This window comes from Oncorhynchus mykiss, chromosome 1, assembly GCF_013265735.2.
Source record: "Oncorhynchus mykiss isolate Arlee chromosome 1, USDA_OmykA_1.1, whole genome shotgun sequence".
NCBI lineage: Eukaryota > Metazoa > Chordata > Actinopteri > Salmoniformes > Salmonidae > Oncorhynchus > Oncorhynchus mykiss.
This window is the reverse complement of record NC_048565.1, coordinates 35,970,584-35,994,481: the sequence shown is the minus strand read 5'-3', so window position 1 is coordinate 35,994,481 and position 23,898 is coordinate 35,970,584. Positions and strand designations below refer to the sequence as shown.

Here is a 23,898-nt window from a genome sequence, read left to right as displayed (position 1 = left end):
TAATTGTCTCTGGCCCCCTCCCAGTTAGGGGGAGTGATGAGCTCTACAGCAGAGTCTCACAACTCAATCGCTGGTTGAAAACTGTTTTCTGCCCCTCCCAAAAGATAAAATTTGTAGATAATTGGCCCTCTTTCTGGGACTCACCCACAAACAGGACCAAGCCTGACCTTCTGAGGAGTGACGGTCTCCATCCTAGCTGGAGGGGTGCTCTCATTTTATCTACCAACATAGACAGGGCTCTAACTCCTCTAGCTCCACAATGAAATAGGGTGCAGGCCAGGCAGCAGGCTGTTAGCCAGCCTGCCAGCATAGTGGAGTCTGCCACTAGCACAGTCAGTGTAGTCAGCTCAGCTATCCCCATTGAGACCGTCTGTGCCTCGACCTAGGTTGGGCAAAACTAAACATGGAGGTGTTCGCCTTAGCAATCTCACTAGGATAAAGACCTTCTCCATTCCTGTCATTATTGAAAGAGAACGTGATACCTCACATCTCAAAATAGGGCTACTTAATGTTAGATCCCTTACTTCAAAGGCAATTATAGTCAATGAAATAATCACTGATCATAATCTTGATGTGATTGGCCTGACTGAAACATGGCTTAAGCCTGATGAATTTACTGTGTTAAATGAGGCCTCACCTCCTGGCTACACTAGTGACCATATCCCCCGTGCATCCCCCAAAGACGGAGGTGTTGCTGACATTTACAATAGCACATTTCAATTTACAAAAACAAAAATTACGTTTTCGTCTTTTGAGCTTCTATTCACGAAATCTATGCAGCCTACTCAATCACTTTTTATAGCTACTGTTTACAGGCCTCCTGGGCCATATACAGCGTTCCTCATTGAGTTCCCTGAATTCCTCTTGGACCTTGTAGTCATAGCAGATAATATTCAAATTTTTGGTGACTTTAATATTCACATGGAAAAGTCCACAGACCCACTCCAAAAGGCTTTCGGAGCCATAATCGACTCAGTGGGTTTCATCCAACATGTCTCTGGACCTACTCACTGTCACAGTCATACTCTGAACCTAGTTTTGTCCCATTGTCACGGCTTTCTTCTGTTGAAGGAGAGGCGGACCAAAATGCAGCGTGGTTATTTTGATACATCTTTAATGAAGATGCTAAATGAACACTATACAAACACAAGAAACGTGAAAAACCGAAAACAGCCCTATCTGGTGTAACAAAGACAGGAACAATCACCCACAAAACCCAACACCAAACAGGCTACCTAAATATGGTTCCCAATCAGAGACAATGACTAACACCTGCCTCTGATTGAGAACCATATCAGGCCCAAACACAGAAACAGACAAACAAGACATCCAACATAGAATGCCCACTCAGATCACACCCTGACCAAACAAAACATAGAAACATACAAAGCAAACTATGGTCAGGGTGTGACACCCATGGAATAAATGTTGTGGATCTTAATGTTTTTCCTCATAATCCTGGACTATCGGACCACCATTTTATTACGTTTGCAATTGCAACAAATAATCTGCTGAGACCCCAAAGAAGGATCATCAAAAGTCATGCTATAAATTCACAGACAACACAAAGATTCCTTGAAAAAAAAAAGTCAGTTAACCACCTAACTGAGGAACTCAATTTAACCTTGCGCAATACCCTAGATGCAGTTGCACCCCTAAAAACTAAAAACATTTCTAATAAGAAACTAGCTCCCTGGTATACAGAAAATATCCGAGCTCTGAAGCAAGCATCCAGAAAATTGGAACGGAAATGGCGCCACACCAAACTGGAAGTCTTCCGACTAGCTTGGAAAGACAGTACCGTGCAATATTGAAGAGCCCTTACTGCTGCTAGATCATCCTATTTTTCCAACTTAATTGAGGAAAATAAGAACAATCCGAAATTCCTTTTTGATACTGTCGCAAAGCTAACTAAAAAGCAGCATTCCCCAAGAGAGGATGGCTTTCACTTCAGCAGTAATAAATTCAATAACTTCTTTGAGGAAAAGATCATGATTATTAGAAAGCAAATTACGGACTCCTCTTTAAATCTGCGTATTCCTTCAAAGCTCAGTTGTCCTGAGTCTGCACAACTCTGCCAAGACCTACGATCAAGAGAGACACTCAAGTGTTTTAGTACTATATCGCTTGACACAATGATAAAAATAATCATGGCCTCTAAACCTTCAAGCTGCATACTGGACCCTATTCCAATTAAACTACTGAAAGAGCTGCTTCCTGTGCTTGGCCCTCCTATGTTGAACATAATAAACGGCTCTCTATCCACCGGATGTGTACCAAACTCACTAAAAGTGGCAGTAATAAAGCCTCTCTTGAAAAAGCCAAACCTTGACCCAGAAAATATAAAAAACTATCGGCCTATATCGAATCTTCCATTCCTCTCAAAAATTTTAGAAAAGGATGTTGCGCAGCAACTCACTGCCTTCCTGAAGACAAACAATGTATACGAAATGCTTCAGTCTGGTTTTAGACCCTATCATAGCACTGAGACTGCACTTGTAAAGGTGGTAAATTACCTTTTAATGGCATCAGACCGAGGCTCTGCATCTGTCCTTGTGCTCCTTGACCTTAGTGCTGCTTTTGATACCATCGATCACCACATTCTTTTGGAGAGATTGGAAACCCAAATTGGTCTACACGGACAAGTTCTGGCCTGGTTTAGATCTTATCTGTCAGAAAGATATCAGTTTGTCTCTGTGAATGGTTTGTCCTCTGACAAATCAACTGTACATTTTGGTGTTCCTCAAGGTTCCGTTTTAGGACCACTATTGTTTTCACTATATATTTTACCTCTTGGATGTCATTCGAAAACATAATGTTAACTTTCACTGCTATGCGGATGACACACAGCTGTACATTTCAATGAAACATGGTGAAGCCCCAAAATTGCCCTCGCTCGAAGCCTGTGTTTCAGACATAAGGAAGTGGATGGCTGCAAACGTTCTACTTTTAAACTCAGACAAAACAGAGATGCTTGTTCTAGGTCCCAAGAAACAAAGAGATCTTCTGTTGAATCTGACAATTAATCTTAATGGTTGTACAGTTGTCTCAAATAAAACTGTAAAGGACCTCGGCGTTACTCTGGACCCTGATCTCTCTTTTGAAGAACATATCAAGACTGTTTCAAGGACAGCTTTTTTTCCATCTACGTAACATTGCAAAAATAAGAAACTTTCTGTCCAAAAATGAAAAATTAATCCATGCTGTTGTTACTTCTAGGTTAGACTACTGCAATGCTCTACTTTCCGCCTACCCGGATAAAGCACAAAATAAACTTCAGTCAGTGCTAAATACGGCTGGAAAGGCACACATCTGTCTATGTAAGGTCCCACAGTTGACAGTGCATGTCAGAGCAAAAACCAAGCCATGAGGTTGAAGGAATTGTCGTAGAGCTCCGAGACAGGATGGTGTCGAGGCACAGATCTGTGGAAGGTTACCAAAAAATGTTGTGCCGCATTGAAGTTCCCCAAGAACACAGTGGCCTCAATCATTCTTAAATGGAAGATGTTTGGAACCACTAAGACTCTTTCTAGAACTGGCCGCACGGCAAAACTGTGCAATCGGAGAGAATGGTCACTCTGACAGAGCTCTAGAGTTCCTCTGTGGAGATGGTTGTCCTTCTGGAAGGTTCTCCCATCTCTGCAGCACTCCACCAATCAGGCCTTTATGGTAGAGTTGCCAGACGGAAGCCACTCCTCAGTAAAAACGCACAAGACAGCCCGCTTGGAGTTCGTCAAAAGGCACCTAAAGACTCCCAGACCATGAGAAACAAGATTCTTTGGTCTGATGAAATCAAGATTGAACTCTTTGGCCTGAATGCCAAGCGTCACGTCTGGAGGTAACATGGCACCATCCCTACAGTGAAGCAAGTTGGTGGCAGCATCATGATGTTTTTCAGCAGCAGGGACTGAGGGAGTAGTCAGGATCGAGGGAAAGATAAACAGAGTACTGAGATTCTTGATGAAAACCTACTGTAGAGCGCTCAGGAACACAGACTGGGGAGAAGGTTCACCTTCAAACAGGACAACAACCCTAAGCACAAAGCCAAGACAAACCATGAGTGGCTTTGGGACATGTCTCTGAATGTCCTTGAGTGACCCAGCCAGAGCCCGGACTTCAACCCGATCTAACATCTCTGGAGAGACCTGAAAATAGCCGTGCAGCAACCCTCCCCATCCAACCTGACAGAGCTTGAGAGGATCTGCAGAGAAGAATGGCGTAAACTCCCCAAATATATGTGTGCCAAGCTTGTAGAGTCATACACAAGAAGACTTGAGGCTGGAATCACTGCCAAAGGTGCTTTAACAAAGTACTGAGTAAAGGGTCTGAATACTTCAGTAAATGTGATATGTCAGTTCTTTAATAAATTAGCAAAAAACTCTAAAAACCTGTTTTTGCTTTGTCATTATGGGCTATTGTGTGTAGATTGATGAAAAAAACATGTAATCAATTTTAGAATAAGGCTGTAACGTAACAAAATATGCAAAAAGTCAATGGGTCTTAATGCTTTCCAACTGCACTGTACATTTAACAAATACACTGAATAAAAATATAAATGCAACCGACTTACAGTTCATAAGGGAATCAGTCAACTGAAATAAATTCACAGATACCTTTAAAAACAAGGTAGATGCGTGGATCAGAAAACCAGTCAGTATCAGATGTGACCATTTGCCTCATGCAGCGTGACACATCTCCTTCGGTTAGTTTTGATGAGGCGGTTGATTGTGTCCTGAGGAATGTTGTCCAACTCTTCTTCAAATCAAATCAAATCAAATGTATTTATATAGCCCTTTGTACATCAGCTGATATCTCAAAGTGCTGTACAGAAACCCAGCCTAAAACCCTAAACAGCAAGCAATGCAGGTGTTGAAGCACGTTGGCTAGGAAAAACTCCCTAGAAAGGCCAAAACCTAGGAAGAAACCTAGAGAGGAACCAGGCTATGAGGGGTGGCCAGTCCTCTTCTGTCTGTGCCGGGTGGAGATTATAACAGAACATGGCCAATATGTTCAAATGTTCATAAATGACCAGCATGGTCAAATAATAGGTCTGGGACAGCTAGCACTGTAAGAACAGCCCATTTTCTGAATTCTGTCGCTGTACATTTTAAAAGTGCTAAACAAGTAGTTATATTGACTGTTACGTCCAGCCTAGCTCGCTCATTAATGTCTTAATCGGAATTAAGAATATCCTCTTATCCGCTTGTCGTCCCCTTATGCCATAGTTTGTACATCTCAATTGTCAATAGAAACCACATCTGTTTAAGCAAGTCAGCCATATCAGCTATGTTTTTTTTTAAAGACAGTAAATGAGACTGAATTAACTGTTTCAGTGCCAGACAAGGCTCCGCTGACAGCCAGGTGTAGCAGTGGTAAAATGCTGGGACTGCTGTTGGGATAGCTTTCTGTAGACCGTAACAGTTTGTGGGCACCGTTTGTCACCGTTATTGTGCGATTAATGTATTGTTTAGTGTTGTATAGTGTAACTGGTTGTAGATCTACCCCCAAGCCATAAGACTCCTGAACACCTAATCAAATGACTTCCCAGACCATTTGTATTGCCCCCCCTTCCTTTTACACTGCTGCTAATCTCGGTTGTTATCAAATCAAAATCTAATCAAATCAAACTTTGTCACATGCGCCAAATACTACAAGTGTAGACTTTACCGTGAAATGCTTACTTACAAGCCCTTAAAAATTTGAGGTTTGTAGTTTCATTTAAGTGATTGCCTATCCAATATGCTGTGTCTATGGGGCCAGATTGCACTTCCCAAGGCTTCCAGCAGAGGTCAACAGTCTTTAGAAAGTTGTTTGAGGCTTCTATTGTGGAAGGGGCTTGAATAAGAGCTGTTTCAACAAGTGGACTAGGCTGAGGCCAATTAGTTGTTTACTGAGCGGTCACGCGGGCGCGCCGTTCCTTCTTTTTTCCTCTGTAATGAATACGCTATTGTCCGGTCGGAATATTATTGAAGATTTATTATAAAAAGACCCTAAGGATGGATTGTAAACATCGTTTGACATGTTTCTACAAACTGTAATGGAACTCTTGACTTTTCGTCTGGATTTTGCACTCGCGCATTGTGCCTTTGGAATAGTGAACTAAACAAAATGGAGGTATTTGGACATAAATATGGACGTAATCGAACAAAACAAAAATGTATTGTGGGAGTGCATTCCGACGAAGATCAGCAAAGGTAAGTGAAGATTTATAATGCTATTTCTGACTTTTGTTGACTCCACAACTTGGCGGGTAACTGTATGGCTTGCATTTGTGGCTGAACGCTGTTCTCAGATGATTGAATATTATGCTTTTGCCGTAAAGCTTTTTTGAAATCTGACACAGCAGTTGCATTAAGAACAAGTTTATCTTTAATTCTATGTAAAACATGTGTCTTTCATCAAAGTTTATGATGAGTATTTCTGTTATTCGTTGTGGCTCTCTGCAATTTCTCCAGATGTTTTGGAGGCATTTCTGAACATGGCGCCAATGTAAACTGAGGTTTTTGGATATAAATCTGAACTTGATCAAACAAAATGTCACGTCCTGACCTTAGTTCCTTTGTTTTGTCTTTGTTTTAGTTGGTCAGGGCGTGAGTTGGGTGGGCAGTCTATGTGTGTTTTTCTATGTTGGGAGGTTTGTTTCCGTGTGAGTGTTTGTTGCGGTACTGTTTCGGTTTCGTTCATGTTCACGTTTATTGTTTTGTATTTCATAGTGTTCAGTTTATGTCTTAAAATAAACGTTATGGACACTTACCACGCTGCGCATTGGTCCTCCGATCCTTCTCGCTACTCCTCCTCAGAAGAGGAGGAAGAATGCCGTTACACAAAACATACATGTACTGAATGCTTTCTGTGACTAGTTGCTGACCTAATATAAAATGATATGTTCTGCTTTCGCCGAAAAGCCTTTTTGAAATCGGACACTGTAGTTGGATTAACGAGAAGTGTATCTTTAAAATGGTGTAAAATACTTGTATGGTTGAGGAATTTTAATTATGAGATTTCTGTTGTTTTGAATTTGGTGCCCTGCACTTTAACTGGCTGTTGGCGAGGTGGGGCGCTAGCGTCCCGAACGATCCCAGAGACGTTAACCAACAGTGCAGTTCAAGAAGAGTTATGAAAATATTTACCAAGTAGACAAAAATAAAAAGTAATAATAAAAAGTAACACAATAAGAATAATGTATAGACAGGGGGCACCGGTACGGAGTCAGTGTGCGGGGGACAGGTTAGTTGAGGTAATTTGTACATGTAGGTGGGGGTGAAGTGACTATGCATAGATAAACAGCGAGTACCAGTAGTGTACAAAAAGGGATGTGGGGGGGTCAATGTAAATTGTCCGGTGGCGATTTTATTAATTGTTCAGCAGTCTTATGGCTTGGGGATAGAAGCCGCGGAGGAGCCATTTGGTCCTAGACTTGGCGCTCCGCTACCGCTTGCCGTGCGGTAGCAGAGAAAACAGTCTATAACTTGGGTGACTGGAGTCTCTGACAATTTTATGGGCCTTTCTCTGACACTACCTATTGTATAGGTCCTGGATGGCAGGAAGCTTGGCCCCTGTGATTTACTGGGCTGTTCGCAATACCCTCTGTAGTGCCTTACGGTCAGATGCCGAACAGTTGCCATAACATAACAGGCAGTGATGCAACCGGTCAGGATGCTCTCGATGGTGCATCTTAGTCAACTGAGAGGGAAAAGGTTTTGTCGTGCCGTCTTCACGACTGTCTTGGTGTGTTTGGACCATGATAGTTCGTTGGTGATGTACTACCCTCTCCACTACTGTTCCATCGATGTGGATACACACACACATTTCTGTGTGTGGAGTAAAGGTGGTCTAGGATTTTTTTTCTCTGTTTGCAAATTTGGTAAAAATGATTTAAGTTTGCCTGCATTAAAGTCTCCGGCCACTAGGAGCGCCGCTTCTGGGTGAGCATTTTCTTTTTTGCTTCTGGCTTTATAGAGTTGGTTGAGAGCGGTCTTAGTGCCAGCTTCGTTCTGTGGTCGTAAATAGAATGCTACGAATAACATAGATGAAAACTCTCTTGGTAGATAGTGTGGTCTATTGATTATCATAAGGTACTCTACCTCAGGCGAACAATATCTCGAGACTTCTTTAATATTAGACATCGCGCCCCAGCTGTTATTGATAAATAGACACACAACCCCACCCATCGTCTTACCAGATGTAGCATCTCTGTTCTGCCGGTGCATGGAAAATTCCGCTAGCTCTATATTGTCCGTATCGTTGTTCAGCCACGTCTCAGTGAAACATAAGATTTTACAGTTTTTGATGTCCCGTTGGTAGAATAATCTTAATTGTAGGTCATCAATTTAATTTTTCAATGATTGCACGTTAGCAAGAACGGATGGCAGTGGGAGTTAACTCGCTCGCCTACGGATTCTCAGAAGGCTGCCTGATCTGTGGCCCCTTTTCCTGCATCTTTTCTTCACGCCAACAGTGTAGATCTATCCGTATTAGTTTTTTTTAAACTGCATTGTTGGTTAGGGGCTCGTAAATAAGCATTTCACCTGTTGTATTCGGCACATGCGACTAATACAATTTCATTTATACACGTGCCACGTTCAACCAGTTAGCAAGTCTTAAATGTCCAAGTTCTGACTAACACGTGAACGTGGCATATGTACAAGGTATGACAGCAATCCATGCTTTCATTTAGTTTTCCTGGCAGTGGCTGGCACTGTTTCCAAATGCTAAGCTTTTAGCATTTGTGGCACAAATCCCATTCAAGACATGGGTCTGATATTAGCATTTTTCAGGCATCATTTTCAAAGCATAGATAGGTATCTCAATATATGGTAGTTGTGTGGTAAGAAACGGAAGAAAAAAACACAGCTCACTCAAGACTGTCTAACTCTAACTTATAGCAGAGCACTTTTGACACACCCACTAATTTCCACATGCCCACTACATTATTTTCAACATACCTACTTGTCCATACTCCGGTCGCCATATTGGGAGGCAGCTACCCCCTTTTCAAGGGATTTCCTCTTGAATTTTCCCTGAATTAATTTAGTTAGCCAACATGTAATCTTGGTTACTAGGTAAAGGTAAACCGTACAGGGAAGTCTCCAAACACAGTGAGGCATGGCTTAATGTGACCATGCCCCAAAAGACGGTACAGCCATAGGTAATATAGCTAGCTAGAAGTGCAAAATTATCTAAATATTTGTCAACACATGAAGTTTGCAAGCAGGCCTAATTCAGTACTCAAGTTAAGCCATGCCTCGTTGCGTATATAAGAGAACAGAATGGGGCCCGCTTGCAAACTTCATGTGTTGACAAATAATTTGCACTGGCTATATTATTTACTTTGAATAAAAAATATATCAAAACATTTTCCTTAAAGTATCATTTTTTGTAAGTACTAATGTTACTGTCCCCACTACAACAACAAAAATACATGTAATTTTGTCCTTTAAATGAAATACTGTAAAATGCCATTAATTCCTGTGGAGGACTGCTTTTCTGAAGACTGTCAATTTGACCAACCCCTGGCTTCAAAGCCTCTCATTGGTGAAGACTCAGTGCATTGAAGCCAATTAACCTTTACGGGATCGGTGTCCCTACACCGGGACGGTTGTTGCTACCGTACGGTAATGTGACTAGAATGACGTTGTAAGTAACAGCCAACTTTCCAGGACATAGACATGTCTGGTATGGGCAGAAAGCTTACATTCTTGTTAATGTAACTGCAGTGTCCAATTTACAGTAGCTATTACAGTGAGAGAAAAAAATGCCATGCTATTGTTTGAGGAGAGTGCACAACAACAAAACACTTTATTTTTTTAAATTTTAAAATGTCACCTTTATTTAACCAGGTAAGCTAGTAGTTCTCATTTACAACTGCGACCTGGCCAAGATAAAGCAAAGCAGTGCGACACAAAGAACAACACAGAGTTACACATGGTATAAACAAGCGTACAGTCAATAACACATTAGAAAAAAAAGTATATATACAGTGTGTGTGCAAATGGCGTGAGGAGGTATGCAATAAATAGGCCATAGTAGAGAAGTAATTACAATTTAGCAGATTAACACTGGAGTGATAAATGAGCAGATGATGATGTGCAAGTGGAGATACTGGTGTGCATAAGAGCAGAAAAGTAAATAAAAACAATATGGGGATGAGGTAGGTAGATTGGGTGGGCTATTTACAGATGGACTATGTACAGCTGCAGCGATCGGTTAGCTGCTCAGATAGCTGATGTTTAAAGTTAGTGAGGGAAATATAAGTCTCCAGCTTCAGAGATTTTTGCAATTAGATCCAGCCACTGGCAGCAGAGAACTGGAAGGAAAGGCAGCCAAAAGAGGTGTTGGATGACCAATGTGATATACCTGCAGGAGCGCGTGCTACGGGTGGATGTTGTTATCGTGACCAGTGAGCTGAGATAAGGCGGAGCTTTACCTAGTGTAACAGTATAGACTTTAAGTCCGTCCCATCGCCCTGACCTGGGCACGAACCAGGGACGCTCTGCACACAGACAACAGTCACCCTCGAAGCATCGTTACCCATCGCTCCACAAAAGCTGTGGCCCTTGCAGAGCAAGGGGAACCATTACTTCAAGGTCTCAGAGCAAGTGACGTCACTGACTGAAACGCCACTAGCGCGCACCACCGCTAACTAGCTAGCCATTTCACATCGGCTACACTAGCATAGACTTATAGATGACCTGGAGCCAGTGGGTCTGGCGACAAATATGTAGCGAGGGCCAGCCGACAAGAGCATACAGGTCGCAGTGGTGGGTGGTATAAGGGGCTTTGGTAACAAAACGGATGGCACTGTGATAGACTGCATCCAGTTTGCTGAGTAGAGTATTTGGAAGCTATTTTGTAGATGACATCACTGAAGTCGAGGATCGGTAGGATAGTCAGTTTTACTAGGGTAAGTTTGGCGGCGTGAGTGAAGGAGGCTTTGTTGTGAAATAGAAAGCCGATTCTAGATTTGATTTTGGATTGGAGATGTTTAATATGAGTCTGGATGGAGAGTTTACAGTCTAGCCAGACACCTAGGTATTTGTAGTTGTCCACATATTCTAAGTCAGAACCGTCCAGAGTAGTGATGCTAGTCAGGCAGGTGCGGGCAGCGAACCGTTGAAAAGCATGCATTTGGTTTTTACTAGCGTTTAAGAGCAGTTGGAGGCCACAGAAGGAGTGTTGTATGGCATTGAAGCTCGTTTGGAGGTTAGTTAACACAGTGTCCAAAGAAGGGCCAGATGTATACAGAATGGTGTCATCTGCGTAGAGGTGGATCAGGTAATCACCCATCATTGATATATAATATATATATATTATCACGGCATCTGGTTTGATACATTCACCTCTGAAGATGAATAGCGTACTTATTTTCAGTAATCTTGAGGGTCCCAGAGATAAAATGTAGCATAGTTTGATAAAAATCTATTTTTATATTCAAATGTAAGAACTGGGTTCTACAGTTTGAACCCCTGCTGTATCTTATCTGATTGTATTTTATTTATTTTTACCTTTATTTAACTAGGCAAGTCAGTTAAGAACAAATACTTATTTACAATGACGGCCTAGGAACAGTGGGTTAACTGCGTTGTTCGGGGGGCAGAACAACAGATGTTTAGCTTGTCAGCTCGGGGATTCAACGTTCTAACCACTAGGCTACCTGCCTCCCCAATTATACCTGAAAATGTACAATTATTTGTATAAAACTAAGTGAAATACGACTCAGACTCATCCTCTGGCTTATAAACAGAAGTCCAAACTCTCGTGGTAAGGTGAGTTTAACAGTCAATTTTAGATATTCCACTCCTTTCGACACACCCACTCCCTCATACTCCGGATCGCCAACAACACATACTTGAAACTCATGAACAAGGAACTCCCGTGAAAGCAGCTGGGCGGCCATTGGGGGAAAAGTGTACGGACAAGCTAAATTGTCATCTTCAACCTAGCTCGTAGCGTGTGTGCAAAATGAGTTAAATTCGTCATAATCTTTAGTTTGGCTAGATGATTCACTTTAAAGATCTGTATTTAGTATTTGAATATCTGTTCATGCGTTTCACTGAATTTCCAGCATGGGCGATGGCAGTGTCATACCCAAGTTCGGTAGTATGAAGGCTTTGCTTGGGATAGTCGCCGGGGCTGGAGCCTCCTACGGGATTTATAAACTTCTCAGTGTAACTAGCTTCAAGGAAAATAAAAAAAGTGCCTACAGCGAAAGTCATGGCCCCAAGAATAACTCACCCGGTGGTATAGTTCTGCAGCCAGGGAGCTTGTTAGCTAAGGTGTCCGGGTTGGATGTGGTTCGTGGAGGCGAAAGTCAGGCCGTGGATGTTGCATCAAGTAAGAACATTAGTTAGCGAGGTAACGTTGGCTAGCTAGCCAATAAACTAGCCAGCCATCTGAGATTGTCATTTTGTCAAGCTTACGTTACCAAGTCTTTAGTTAGCTAAGCTAGCTAGTCGGTTTGTTTAATGATCGTGTAGATTATAGAACGTCTTTATATATACTTAGCTAGGTAACTAGTAAATTCGTGCGGTGCCGTGGTTGAGCATAAATCATTATTCTTAGCCTCGATTGGCATGTTTTGTCCGCTAGCTAGATAACATGCAGCTTACATATGTGTTGAAAAGGTTGCTGCTAGTCAGCTAGGTGACTAGCTAGCATTGTTGACCGCATGATCTTGTTTTGCTGTTGACAAACATGCCAGCGAATTTGCCAGCTAGCTTAAGTAACTAGTGATTCATGGGAAGAGTACTGTATGTCCTGTTGTCTACAAGCATTTGGCCAGTTTAAGACATTGCTTCTCTTCCTCAGGTGACATCATCTCTAGATCACCTGGAAGCCTGGAGCCACAACACCTGAAGATGCTCCTGTCACTTCTTCAGGGCAGCCCCAACCCCTCTGACAGAGCCCAGATCCTCATCACTTTAGGAAATACTGCTGCCTTCACTGTAAACCAGGTGAGACAGGCTTCTCTAAAGCTTGTCTGTTGCCTCAATTCAAACTACTGTGAAAAGGTTTCAAATGATAATTTTCCAATTCACATGTTTGGCTTTCTAGCAGTGTCATTACTCTTTAGTGGCAGATCTGTATTTTCTTGTTATATTCAATTGGTGTAATATTTCTGAAATGTACCATATGTTAAGGGATTCAAATACCCATGTTTAATCATTGAGCCCTGTCTGAGTATTGCACATACAAGCCAACTTAATTTTCTACCCTCTCTCCCTCCCAGGATCTCATCCGTGAGTTTGGGGGCCTTCACGTCATAGCTGGCTTCCTGTCAGATCCTGTGCCAGAAGTCAGAGTGCAGACTCTAAATGCCTTGAATAACCTGAGCATGAACCTTAGGAATCAAGAGCAACTGAAGGTAAAACTCACCAGATTTCTTTTAGTCTTTTGCTTGATTCCAAAGTAAAACATCACCCCTCTAGGCACTTATAGTACATCTGAAAGGATGGATGCGTATCAGCAATATGGGTGATTCCTTATGAAACTATAACAAAACAAGACCACCATTTTTGGGGATTTTCACAAAATCTAGGCCTAATCCATAGAAGGATCATTTGGAAGAAGGATTGTTTACATATTTTTTACATTTGTATCTTAACGCATAATTGAGAAATAATGAATTGAAGATGGAACATTTGTGACATTTTGGCCTTACCCAGGCCTCCTTTAAGAGTCTATAATGTTTCATCTGTAGGCACTTCAAAGCAAAAATTGGTGTCATTTAAAGATTTACCGCTTGCTATGGAATATGAGTAGTATTTTGATTTCAATAAGTTTTCTTACATAAATTTATGAATATTGAAAAATATAAACAAGAATATTGAAAATAGTCACATTTTGATTTGACTACGGTTTCAATATATTGTTGAACAGTATATACTCTACACGGCAACATCAAAGTTCCACAGTGGTATCTATTCTACTTTTTTTAGAGTTATGATTGGTCTCCCTGTCAGGCTCTACAGTGTGACCATTTTACTCACATATTCACCTAAATGTCTTGCTGTGTGACGTGGCATTTTTATTTAGGCGCCGTACCAGTGAGCCTATAAAAATGAAGGATTATAGCTTTAATATCTCAAATATTTTTAATTGTACACCTACATTTTTCAACCTAGGTGTACACGGGCTTCGAGTAAAAAAAAAAAAGAAGATCAGCGTAGACCCCTGATTTGCAGGATGTGCAAATCAGGAGGGCTATGATTTCCTACTACGCCAATTTCTCTACGTGAAATGGGACATAACTTTAAAACTATCCCACTCTGGAACTTTGATATACCTGTAGAGTATATTAGGTTCAACAATATATATATTTTTTAAATGGCCAATTCAAAAATGGTATATTTTCAATATTCATGTTTGTTTTTCATATTCATGTGAGAAATACTACTCGTATTACAGAGCAAATGGTAAAGCTTCATATGACACTGTTTTTTCATTATGGAGTCTTGAAAGGGGGCCTGGTTAATGCCAAAATGTCACAAACGTTGGAACTTCAATTCATTATTTCTCAATTATGCTTTAAGATACAAGTGTAAATGTATATGTAAACAATCCTTCTCCAAAATATCCTTCTATGTATTACATTTAATGAAGAAAAAAATCATGGTCTGGTTTTGTTCTAGTTTCGTGCGGGAAATAAGGTAAAAATTCACAGAGCCTACCAAATGGCTAGCAGTTATCATATTGCAGATTCTAATTAAATCATTTTGGTTCTTCAGGAAGTTAATTCGTTTAAAATTGAGTATCCGAAGATGGTTAGAATTAAAGGTCCCGAAAAGTCATTCTGATTCCAGTGTGAAATAGCCTTTTGAGTGTCTAAAACATCACCCATAATATTTGTTTTGGATAGAAATGGAAATAAAGTGAGAAATCACTGATGGCTAACTACCAAAAAGTTTTAAAAGACAGGCTGAGTTGGCTGGGCGCTTATATTCATGAGCTTGCCTTGACTGAAAGCTCTTTGAAATGCAGCTGTCAAGCAACTTCAAATAACATTTTATTTGTCACATGCACCGAATAGAACAGGTGAAATTACAGTGAAATGCCTACTTACAAGCCCTTAACCAACAATGCTTTAAGAAGTTAAGAGAAAAAGTGTTAAGTAAAAAATAAAAATAAATGTAACGTACTCAAACAGCCGCAGTAAAATAACAATAGCAAGGCTATATGCAGGGGGTACTGGTACAGAGTCAATGTGCGGAGGCACCGGTTAGTTCGAGGTAATTGAGGTAATATGTACATGTAGGTAGAGTTATTAAGGTGACTGTGCATAGATTTTATTTATTTTTTAAACAGAGTAGCGCTAGTGTAAAAGGGGAGGTGGGGGGCATTTGAATAGCAGTTCAGGAGTCTTGTGGCTTGGATGTATTTGTATTTATTATGGATCCCCATCCTGGGGTCCAGCAAAATTAAGGCAGTTTATACAATTTTAAAACATTACAATACATTCGCAGATTTCCCAACACACTGTGTGCCCGCAGGCTCCTACTCCACCACTACCAAATCTACAGTACTAAATCCATGTGAATGTATAGTGCGTATGTTATCCTGTGTGTGTGTGTGTGTATGCATGTGTCTGTGCCAATGTTTGTGTTGCTTCAGTCCCCGCTCTGTTCCATAAGGTGTTTCAACTGTTTTTTTGTTTTTTTTAAATCTAATTTTACTGCTTGCGTCAGATACTTGATGTGTAATAGAGTTCCATGTAGTCATGGCTCTATGTAGTACTGTGTGCCTCCCATAGTCTGTTCTGGGGGACTGTGAAGAGACCTCTGGTGGCATGTCTTAAGGGGTATGCATGGGGTCTGAGCTGTCGGACATGGGTGCACCAAACTGACGGACAGCTCGGTGCATTCAACATAAATAAAAGTAGTGTTGAAGTCAATCTCTCCTCCACTTTCAGCCAGGAGAGATTGACATGCTATTAATATTTGCTCTCTGTCTACATCCAAGGGCCAGCCGTGCTGCCCTGTTCTGAGCCAATTGCAATTTTCCTAAGTCCTTTTTTGTGGCACCTGACTACACGACTGAACAGTAGTCAAGGTGCGACAAAACTAGGGCCTGTAGGACCTGCCTTGTTGATTGTGTTGTTAAGAAGGCAGAGCATCGCTTTATTATAGACAGACTTCTCCCCATCTTAGCTACTACCGCATCAATATGTTTTGACCATGACAGTTTACAATCTACTTCCTGCTTTAGTTTTTGCTTGTAAGCAGGAATTAGGAGGATATAATTATGGCCAGATTTGCTAAATGGAGGGAGAGAGCTTTGCACGCGTCTCTTTGTGTGGCGTGAAGGTGGTCTATAGCCCCCCCCCCCCGGTTGCACATTTAAGATGCTGGTACAAATGAGGTTAAACGGATTTGAGTTTCCCTGCATTAAAGTTCCCGGCTACTAGGAGCGCTGGCCTCTGGATGAGCGGTTTCCTGTTTGCTTATAGCCGTATACAGCTCATTGAGTGCTGTCTTAGTGCCAGCAGTGGTTTGTGGTGGTAAATGGACAGTTACAAAAAATACAGATAAACTCTTGGTAAATAGAGGTCGACCGATTATGATTTTCAACGCCGATACCGATTATTATTTATTTATAATAATGACAATTACAACAATACTGAATTAACACTTATTTTAACTTAATAGATTTTTATTGATAAATTATATTAAGCCTCAAATAAATAATGAAACATGTTCAATTTGGTTTAAATAATGCAAAAACAAAGTGTTGGAGAAGAAAGTAAAAGTGCAATATGTGCCATGTAAGAAAGCTAACGTTTAAGTTCCTTGCTCAGAACATATGAAAGTTGGTGGTTCCTTTTAACATGATACTTCAATATTCCAAGGTAAGAGAATTTAGGTTGTAGTTAATATAGTATTTATAGGACTATTTCTCTCTATACCATTTGTATTTCATATACCTTTGACTATTGGATGTTCTTATAGGCCCTTTAGTATTGCCAGTGTAACAGTATAGCTTCCGTCCCTCCCCTCGTCTCTACCTGGGCTCGAACCAGGAACACATCGACAAAAGCCAGCCTCGAAGCAGCATTACACATCGCTCCACAAAAGCTGCACCCCGCTAACTAGCTAGCCATTTCACATCGGTTACACCAGCCTAATCTCGGGAGTTGATCGGCTTGAAGCCATAAACAGCCCAATGAAGAGCTGCTGGCAAAACGCACGAAAGTGCTGTTTGAATGAATGCTTATGAGCCTGCTGCTGCCTACCATCACTCAGTCAGACTGCTCTATCAAATCATACTTGGTTATAACATGATTACACACAGAAATACGAGCCTTAGGTCATTAATATGGTCGAATCCGGAAACTATCATTTCGAAAACAAAAAGTTTATTATTTCAGTGAAATACGGAACCGTTCTGTATTTTATCTAACGGGTGGAATCCCTAAGTCTAAATATTCCCGTTACATTGTACAACCTTCAATGTTATGTCATAATTACGTAAAATTCTGGCAAATTAGTTCACAATGAGCCAGGCTGCCCAAACTGTTGCATATACCCTGACTCTGCATGCAATGAACGCAAGAGAAGTGACACAATTTCACCTGGTTAATATTGCCTGCTAACCTGGATTTGTTTTAGCTAAATATGCAGGTTTAAAAATATATGCTTCTGTGTATTGATTTTAAGAAAGGCATTGGTGTTTATGGTTAGATACAGTCGTGCAACGATTGTGCTTTTTTCGCAAATGCGCTTTTGTTAAATCATCCCCCTGCGTTGCATCGATTTATATGCAACTCCGGACACGCTAGATAAACTAGTAATATCATCAACCATGTGTAGTTGACTAGTGATTATGATTGATTGATTGATTGTTTTTTATAAGATAAATGTAATGCTAGCTAGCAACTTACCTTGGCTTCTACTGCATTCGTGTAACAGGCAGGCTCCTTGTGGAGTGCAATGAGAGGCAGGTGTTTAGAGCGTTGGACTAGTTAACTGTAAGGTTGCAAGATTGAATCCCGGAGCTGACAAGATAAAAATCTGTTGTTCTGCCACCTGAACAAGGCAGTTAACCCACCGTTCCTAGGCCGTCATTGAAAATAAGAATGTGTTCTTTACTGACTTGCCTAGTTAAATAAAGTCTGTGTCCAAAGATTCCGATTTCCGATTGTTATGGAAACTTGAAATCGGCCATTCCGATTAATCATTCAAACTAGTGTGGTCTACAGCTTATGATGAGATACTCTGCCTCAGGCGAGCAAAACCTTGAGACTTTCTTAGATTTCGTGCACCAGCGGTTGTTTACAAATATACGTAGAACGCCACCCCTTGTCTTACCCGAGGCCATTGTTCTATCATGCCGAAGAAGCTTACAACCTGCCAGCTGTATGTTATTCATGTCGTCGTTCAGCCGCGACTCGGGGAAAAATAAGATATTACAGTTAATGTCCCGTTAGTAGGATATACTTGATCGTAGTTAGTCTATTTTATTATAGATTGATTGTACATTGGCTAATAGGACCGATGGTGAAGGTAGATTACCCTCACGGAGACAGATCCTTACAAGGCACCCAGACCTTTGTCCACATTACCTCCGTCTCTTTCTCCTGTAAATGACTGGGATTAGGGCTTTGTCGGGCGTCTGAAGTAAATCCTTCCCTTCCGTCTTGTTGAAGAAATATTATTCCTCCAGTACGGAGTGAGTAATAGCTGTCCTGTTATCTAGAAGCTCTTTTTGGTCATAAGACACGGTGGCAGAAACATTATGTACAAAATAACTTACAAATAACGCAAAAAAAACATACACAACAGCACAATTGGTTACGGGATCGTAAAACGGCAGCCATCTCCTTTGGCACCATTCTTATGGATGCAGTATTGCAGTGAAATCATCTCAAGCAAATTTGGTGATATACAAAGCAACTCAAACAACATTCAAATTGCATCAGTGATGTCAAATGTTTTATACTTCTCCCATTTGCCATGTCTCTTGTGACGCAGCACTGATGGATGTGTTGACTTGAACAGCCCCCCCCCCCTCCTCCCTTTGTTCCATGCTAGCTGAAGACCTAGCTAGCCAGTAACTAGCTAACACCAGACACAGGTGAAGACCTAGCTAGCCAGTAACTAGCTAACACCAGACACAGGTGAAGACCTAGCTAGCCAGTAACTAGCTAACACCAGACACAGGTGAAGACCTAGCTAGCCAGTAACTAGCTAACACCAGACACAGGTGAAGACCTAGCTAGCCAGTAACTAGCTAACACCAGACACAGGTGAAGACCTAGCTAGCCAGTAACTAGCTAACACCAGACACAGGTGAAGACCTAGCTAGCCAGTAACTAGCTAACACCAGACACAGGTGAAAGGGGAAACATATAAGTAACTTTGCCATAGATGAATATGGTAAACTTTCAGTTATATTTGCTGATACCCTACAGTGGAATGATTTTGAAACCTGTGCCCTGTAGTCAAATTTTGGCACCAGTAGAGTAGCTATATAAACCACACTCTACTGCAAAAATGCATTCTCTGATGTTGCTTACAATGCAGTACTTATTTAAAGTAGGTAAGAGAATATCATGTTACCATTGGTGTGTTAAAATGAGAGAGTTAGGGTGATGTCACCCTATCTCGCCTCTGGAATCAAAGTGTTTGACATGGGGGAGGGGACCAGTAACTTTATGATCACACTTTATCAATGTAGAAGCAACAGTCATTTTTCATACTTTGGTCATCATACTTTGGTCAGCATTCTCATGAAAAATGTGATTTTGACTGTTTGTGGCCTTTTAAGACCTTCCATCCTTAAGTGTTTCTATACTCAATACTCCATTCAATACCTAACCTTCTCTTCAAAGAGGAGAGGGTTTTTAACTACATCAATTTCTTCAGTTTAACAATCAACGTTTCTGTCCTCTGTCTGTCAGGTGTACGTGGCCCAGGTGCTGGAACTAATCGAGATGTCTCCGGTGAACTCTGACCTCCAGATGGCTGCCCTCCGGCTGCTGACCAACCTGTCCGTCACAGATGACCACCACCAGCTACTCAGGGGGTCCATCACCCTCCTCCTTTCTCTGCTCGTTGTTAGCAATCAAGTGTTACAGGTACAGTAGGAGCCATTTATGGACTGTTGTATAGCTTGTGTATATTGGAACTCAACCCAAATGTAATTCAGTGTAAATCCCAGTTATGATTGAATAATGTATTCCTACTTTTTCTTTACAGATCCAAGTTTTAAAAGTGCTTGTGAATTTATCCTCCAATCCTGATATGATGGATGACATAGTGCAAGCTCAGGTAAGACCGACATACAAATACATTTACAGACAAAACAGACACACATGGTCATCAACTCTGATAGGGCCTCGTATTACAATGATTGTTAATTTAGCCTACATTTAAGCTTGAACGATCTAGTCACAAATCAGATCTGTTCTCTTTGAACTGCTCAGTTCAGCACCTGGGTCTTTGGGTGTGTACATATCATACCTAGTCTCATGATCCAGACTCTGTCTTCCTTTAGTATTCCCCTGATGTGCCAGCCTCCATGGTCCTGCTGTGTCATTATTGTTTAGAGCTCTAAACTTGACTTGAGCTGTGTTGTTGCTCTCTGCGTCCTTCCCAGGCTCCAGCCGCTGTGGTGCTGCTGTTTGACGTGCGGACCAGCTCGGCGGTTCTCCTGCGGCTGCTGATGTTTGCAGGGAACTTGAAGGCCTGGAGGCCTTCTGCCCAGGTGGCGGAGGCTCTGAGGAGGAGACAGGATGGCCTGTACCGGGTCCTGCTGGATGAGTCCTCCCAGCTGCAAAGCAAACTGATCCAGCTTCTCTCTCACCCCGACGGCGAGGTCCGAGCCCAGGTGGCCCGTGTCCTCTTGTAGACCCCCATACCGAACCTCAAATCCCGACACAACCTCTCTTACCTATATTATTAATTTAACCTCCAACTCCAACTTGATTTTTTCCCAACCTTGACTCCTTTAACCTCCTGTTCCTCCAATCTTCCCAATCCCCAGTTCTCCTTAATCATGCCACCAAACATACATCCTACTTTCAAACCTCCACCCTCTTACCTCCACAACCAGACTTAATCAATCTGCCCAGGCCTGCCCGTGCCTTCAAACACCACCCTGCCCTTCACCCCTTCTGCCAATTTCTACCCAATCTGTGTCCTACTTCTCCACTCCAAACCTCAACCAAACCATCATAAACCTTCACTTCAGTAAAGTCCCCTACAGCCATTGGAAATCTATCCAATTATCTACCGATCAGTGATCATAAAGGAAGGAAGGAGGTGAGGTGGAGAGGAAGCCATTTAATAGTATTGAGACTCGGGCCACCTCTCCCTCCCCTCCCACTCCTCCTTCACTTAGGCTGTAATTTTAGGCTGTATTTAAAGAGGCAGCGCTCCACATCCACTGTGTCTTTCTCTCTCCTGAGAACATGTTGTCCACTTTCTCCTGTTCTAGGCGAAGCCCCTTAACTGAAACCCACTGCCAAAACCTTTCAAGCAAGGAGAATGTGTCAGTAATATGCCCTCCAACACCTCACCCAACTAACTGCCCCTGCGTGGTGTGCTGTGCATATGTAATGGAGTTGGTTTGGTGAACCACACTTGCATGATGTGTAAACTTGCCTGAGAGCTGAAGACTTGCAATTGCTCCCCGACCTAATACCTAGGCTTTAACAGAGTGGGCTAACACATCTTGTGGAGGAGACAATCTGGAGAGGCTGGCCAATCGTTACTGTACTTTGAAGTTACTTGATGCACACAATTTGAATGCCTTGTTGACACCAGTACAGGGATACACAGCTCCAGTCTTCGACTGTCAAGTCTTGCCCTCTTAAACTATCAATCAGTAACTGATTTACACCTGGGAATCAAAGGTCAAGTTAGGTATATCTGAAATGTGTGCACTAGCAGCTTAACGCTTTCAAGCGGAACGAGTACTCCCTGCAGACTGCTTAAATAAATTATAGGCTGAAACATTCCGTGACTTGAATTGTTTGTTTAAAGCACTGAGATAAGAAAGATGACAACCAGCTCATCTCAGGCTTCCTATAAAATCATACAGCTGTTGAATGAGACTGAGCCAGGTCAGACCTGAGAGGACTGGAGTTATGGACCCCTGGTGCTGGTATGTCACACACCGTAGACCGTTTACAGAGGAGCGAGGGAGACTACTGTCACTGATCTCTTGTTTGTATGACTCAATAAATGTCAATGGGGTTTTCCCTGATCCAACAGCATTCACATCATCCAAATGGGATTTTTTAGCATTGATCTCATAAGACATGAGCTGAGGCTGATTTGAAGTATAGGCTGCACTGTACTAGGTTTCTCCAACTCCCAGCACATAGTTCAGGTAACTGTGATTGAAGACCATGACTGGTTCAGTGTTTCCCCTACCCATGGTTTCCCCCCTCCACCCTGTATAGTTGTCCCTGTCTCAACAATTTAGGTGCCAAAAGGCCTGGATGTGGCTTTGGGGGCCTTTGCGCTCCACCTGGAAAGTAATCTAGGGGGAAGACTGGATAAATATATATATTATTTTTAGATAGGTGTGTCAGTGCTGGTCTGGAACAATAGCCTGCACACCCAGAATTTCTCTGGGACTGGAGTTAGACCTCTCTGGTCTGTACAAATGCTGCAAAATTCTGATGTCGAGAGACTCCGTGTCAGACCCAAAACTATCTCTTCTCCCAGGCTTTTGTGTTTAAGAGCAGAGATGGGAAGATGGATGTGTATTTTTAATCAGTACCAACGGTAGCATCCCCTTGTGTAAAGCTTATCTGCTACAGTTATTCAGGAAATATTTATTTTGGATTATTCAGTTGTTTCTTGTTTCAACCCAGTTTTGGCCTTCTTAATGTATAGATTTGTTTTGTTTGTTTTACATTTGTGAGTAAATATGTTTTATTTTAAAGGTGACTGCCTCCATCTCTCCATGCCTCATTGTTTGAGCTTGTTATAAATGAAAAGTTGAGGTTCCTTTATTTCCAGTAAAATACGATGTGCAATCTATGCCCTCTAGTGTTGAAGCTGGTAAGTGGTTCAAAGCCAGCATATTATTATGGCACTGTCTGGGTTTCTCTGACCAAGAGGAAGGGGAAAGGTTTGTGAATGCTCCCCCCCACATAGCAAAATATTATTCATGTTTTCATTCTAATACAACTCTTTCCACAAACCAAACGCAGTGAGATCACACATATTGATTGTATTGTCAAAGTCAGACCATGTAGGAGCATAACAGTTGATTTAAGCAGAAAGACATTTGTCAAGCGCAGTGAAGGCTCCTCAGAGGAGGAAGGGGAGGACCATCCTCAGTGAATTTCTTACAAATAGTGAAACATTAAATTGATCATTTTTAGATAAAATTATACTAAATATATTCACGTCACCAAATAACTGCTTAAAACACTTGTCAATTAAGGTCTACAGTAGCCTCAACAGCACTCTGTAGGGTAGCACCATTGTGTAAACGGAAGACAGTTAGTTTACGTCCTCTGGTCACATTGACTTCAATACAAAATCTTAGAGGCTCAATTATGACAACTTCCAGAGGACACCCTCCAACCTATCAGAGCTCTTGCAGCATGAACTTGTTGGATGCATTTGCAGTTTGTTTTGTCTGTTTCCGAGTAAGGATATCTTCCCTTGACTCGACAGCTTGGGTAATGGGATGGCTGGTTGAGTGGTGCAGTGGTCTAAGGCACTGCATCTCAGTGCTAGAGGCGTCGTCATAGACACCCTGGTTCGAATCCAGGCTGTATCACAACCGGACATCAAAACTGCTGGAGTCAACTCTATTAGCTCCAAAAGAGGAGTCAACATAATTCATGTAATTTCCAAAGCCACAGGGTTTGTAAGCCACATCTTTTGCCCCTTGTTTAACAGGGACTTTGACATGTTGCTCTGAGACAATGTTTGGGAC

General features: G+C 41.7%; 1 protein-coding gene across 2 annotated transcripts; it reads left to right on the top strand.

Moving 5' to 3' along the window:
* The first annotated feature begins 11,594 nt into the window (after positions 1–11,594).
* Positions 11,595–23,151, top strand: armc10 (armadillo repeat containing 10). 2 transcript variants are annotated; one of them, XM_021600283.2, is made up of 6 exons: positions 11,595–11,765; positions 12,808–12,953; positions 13,229–13,363; positions 19,895–20,071; positions 20,193–20,264; positions 20,593–21,079. In XM_021600283.2, the coding sequence occupies exons 2-6, from the start codon at positions 12,858–12,860 to the stop codon at positions 20,842–20,844; spliced, it is 732 nt and encodes a 243-aa protein (XP_021455958.2). In that variant the 5' UTR covers positions 11,595–11,765; positions 12,808–12,857; the 3' UTR covers positions 20,845–21,079. The 2 variants fall into 2 exon arrangements, with proteins under 2 accessions (XP_021455958.2, XP_021455951.2); XM_021600276.2 differs by lacking the exon at positions 11,595–11,765 and adding an exon at positions 11,834–12,333 and having other exon boundaries at positions 20,593–23,151.
* The last annotated feature ends 747 nt before the right edge of the window (positions 23,152–23,898 follow it).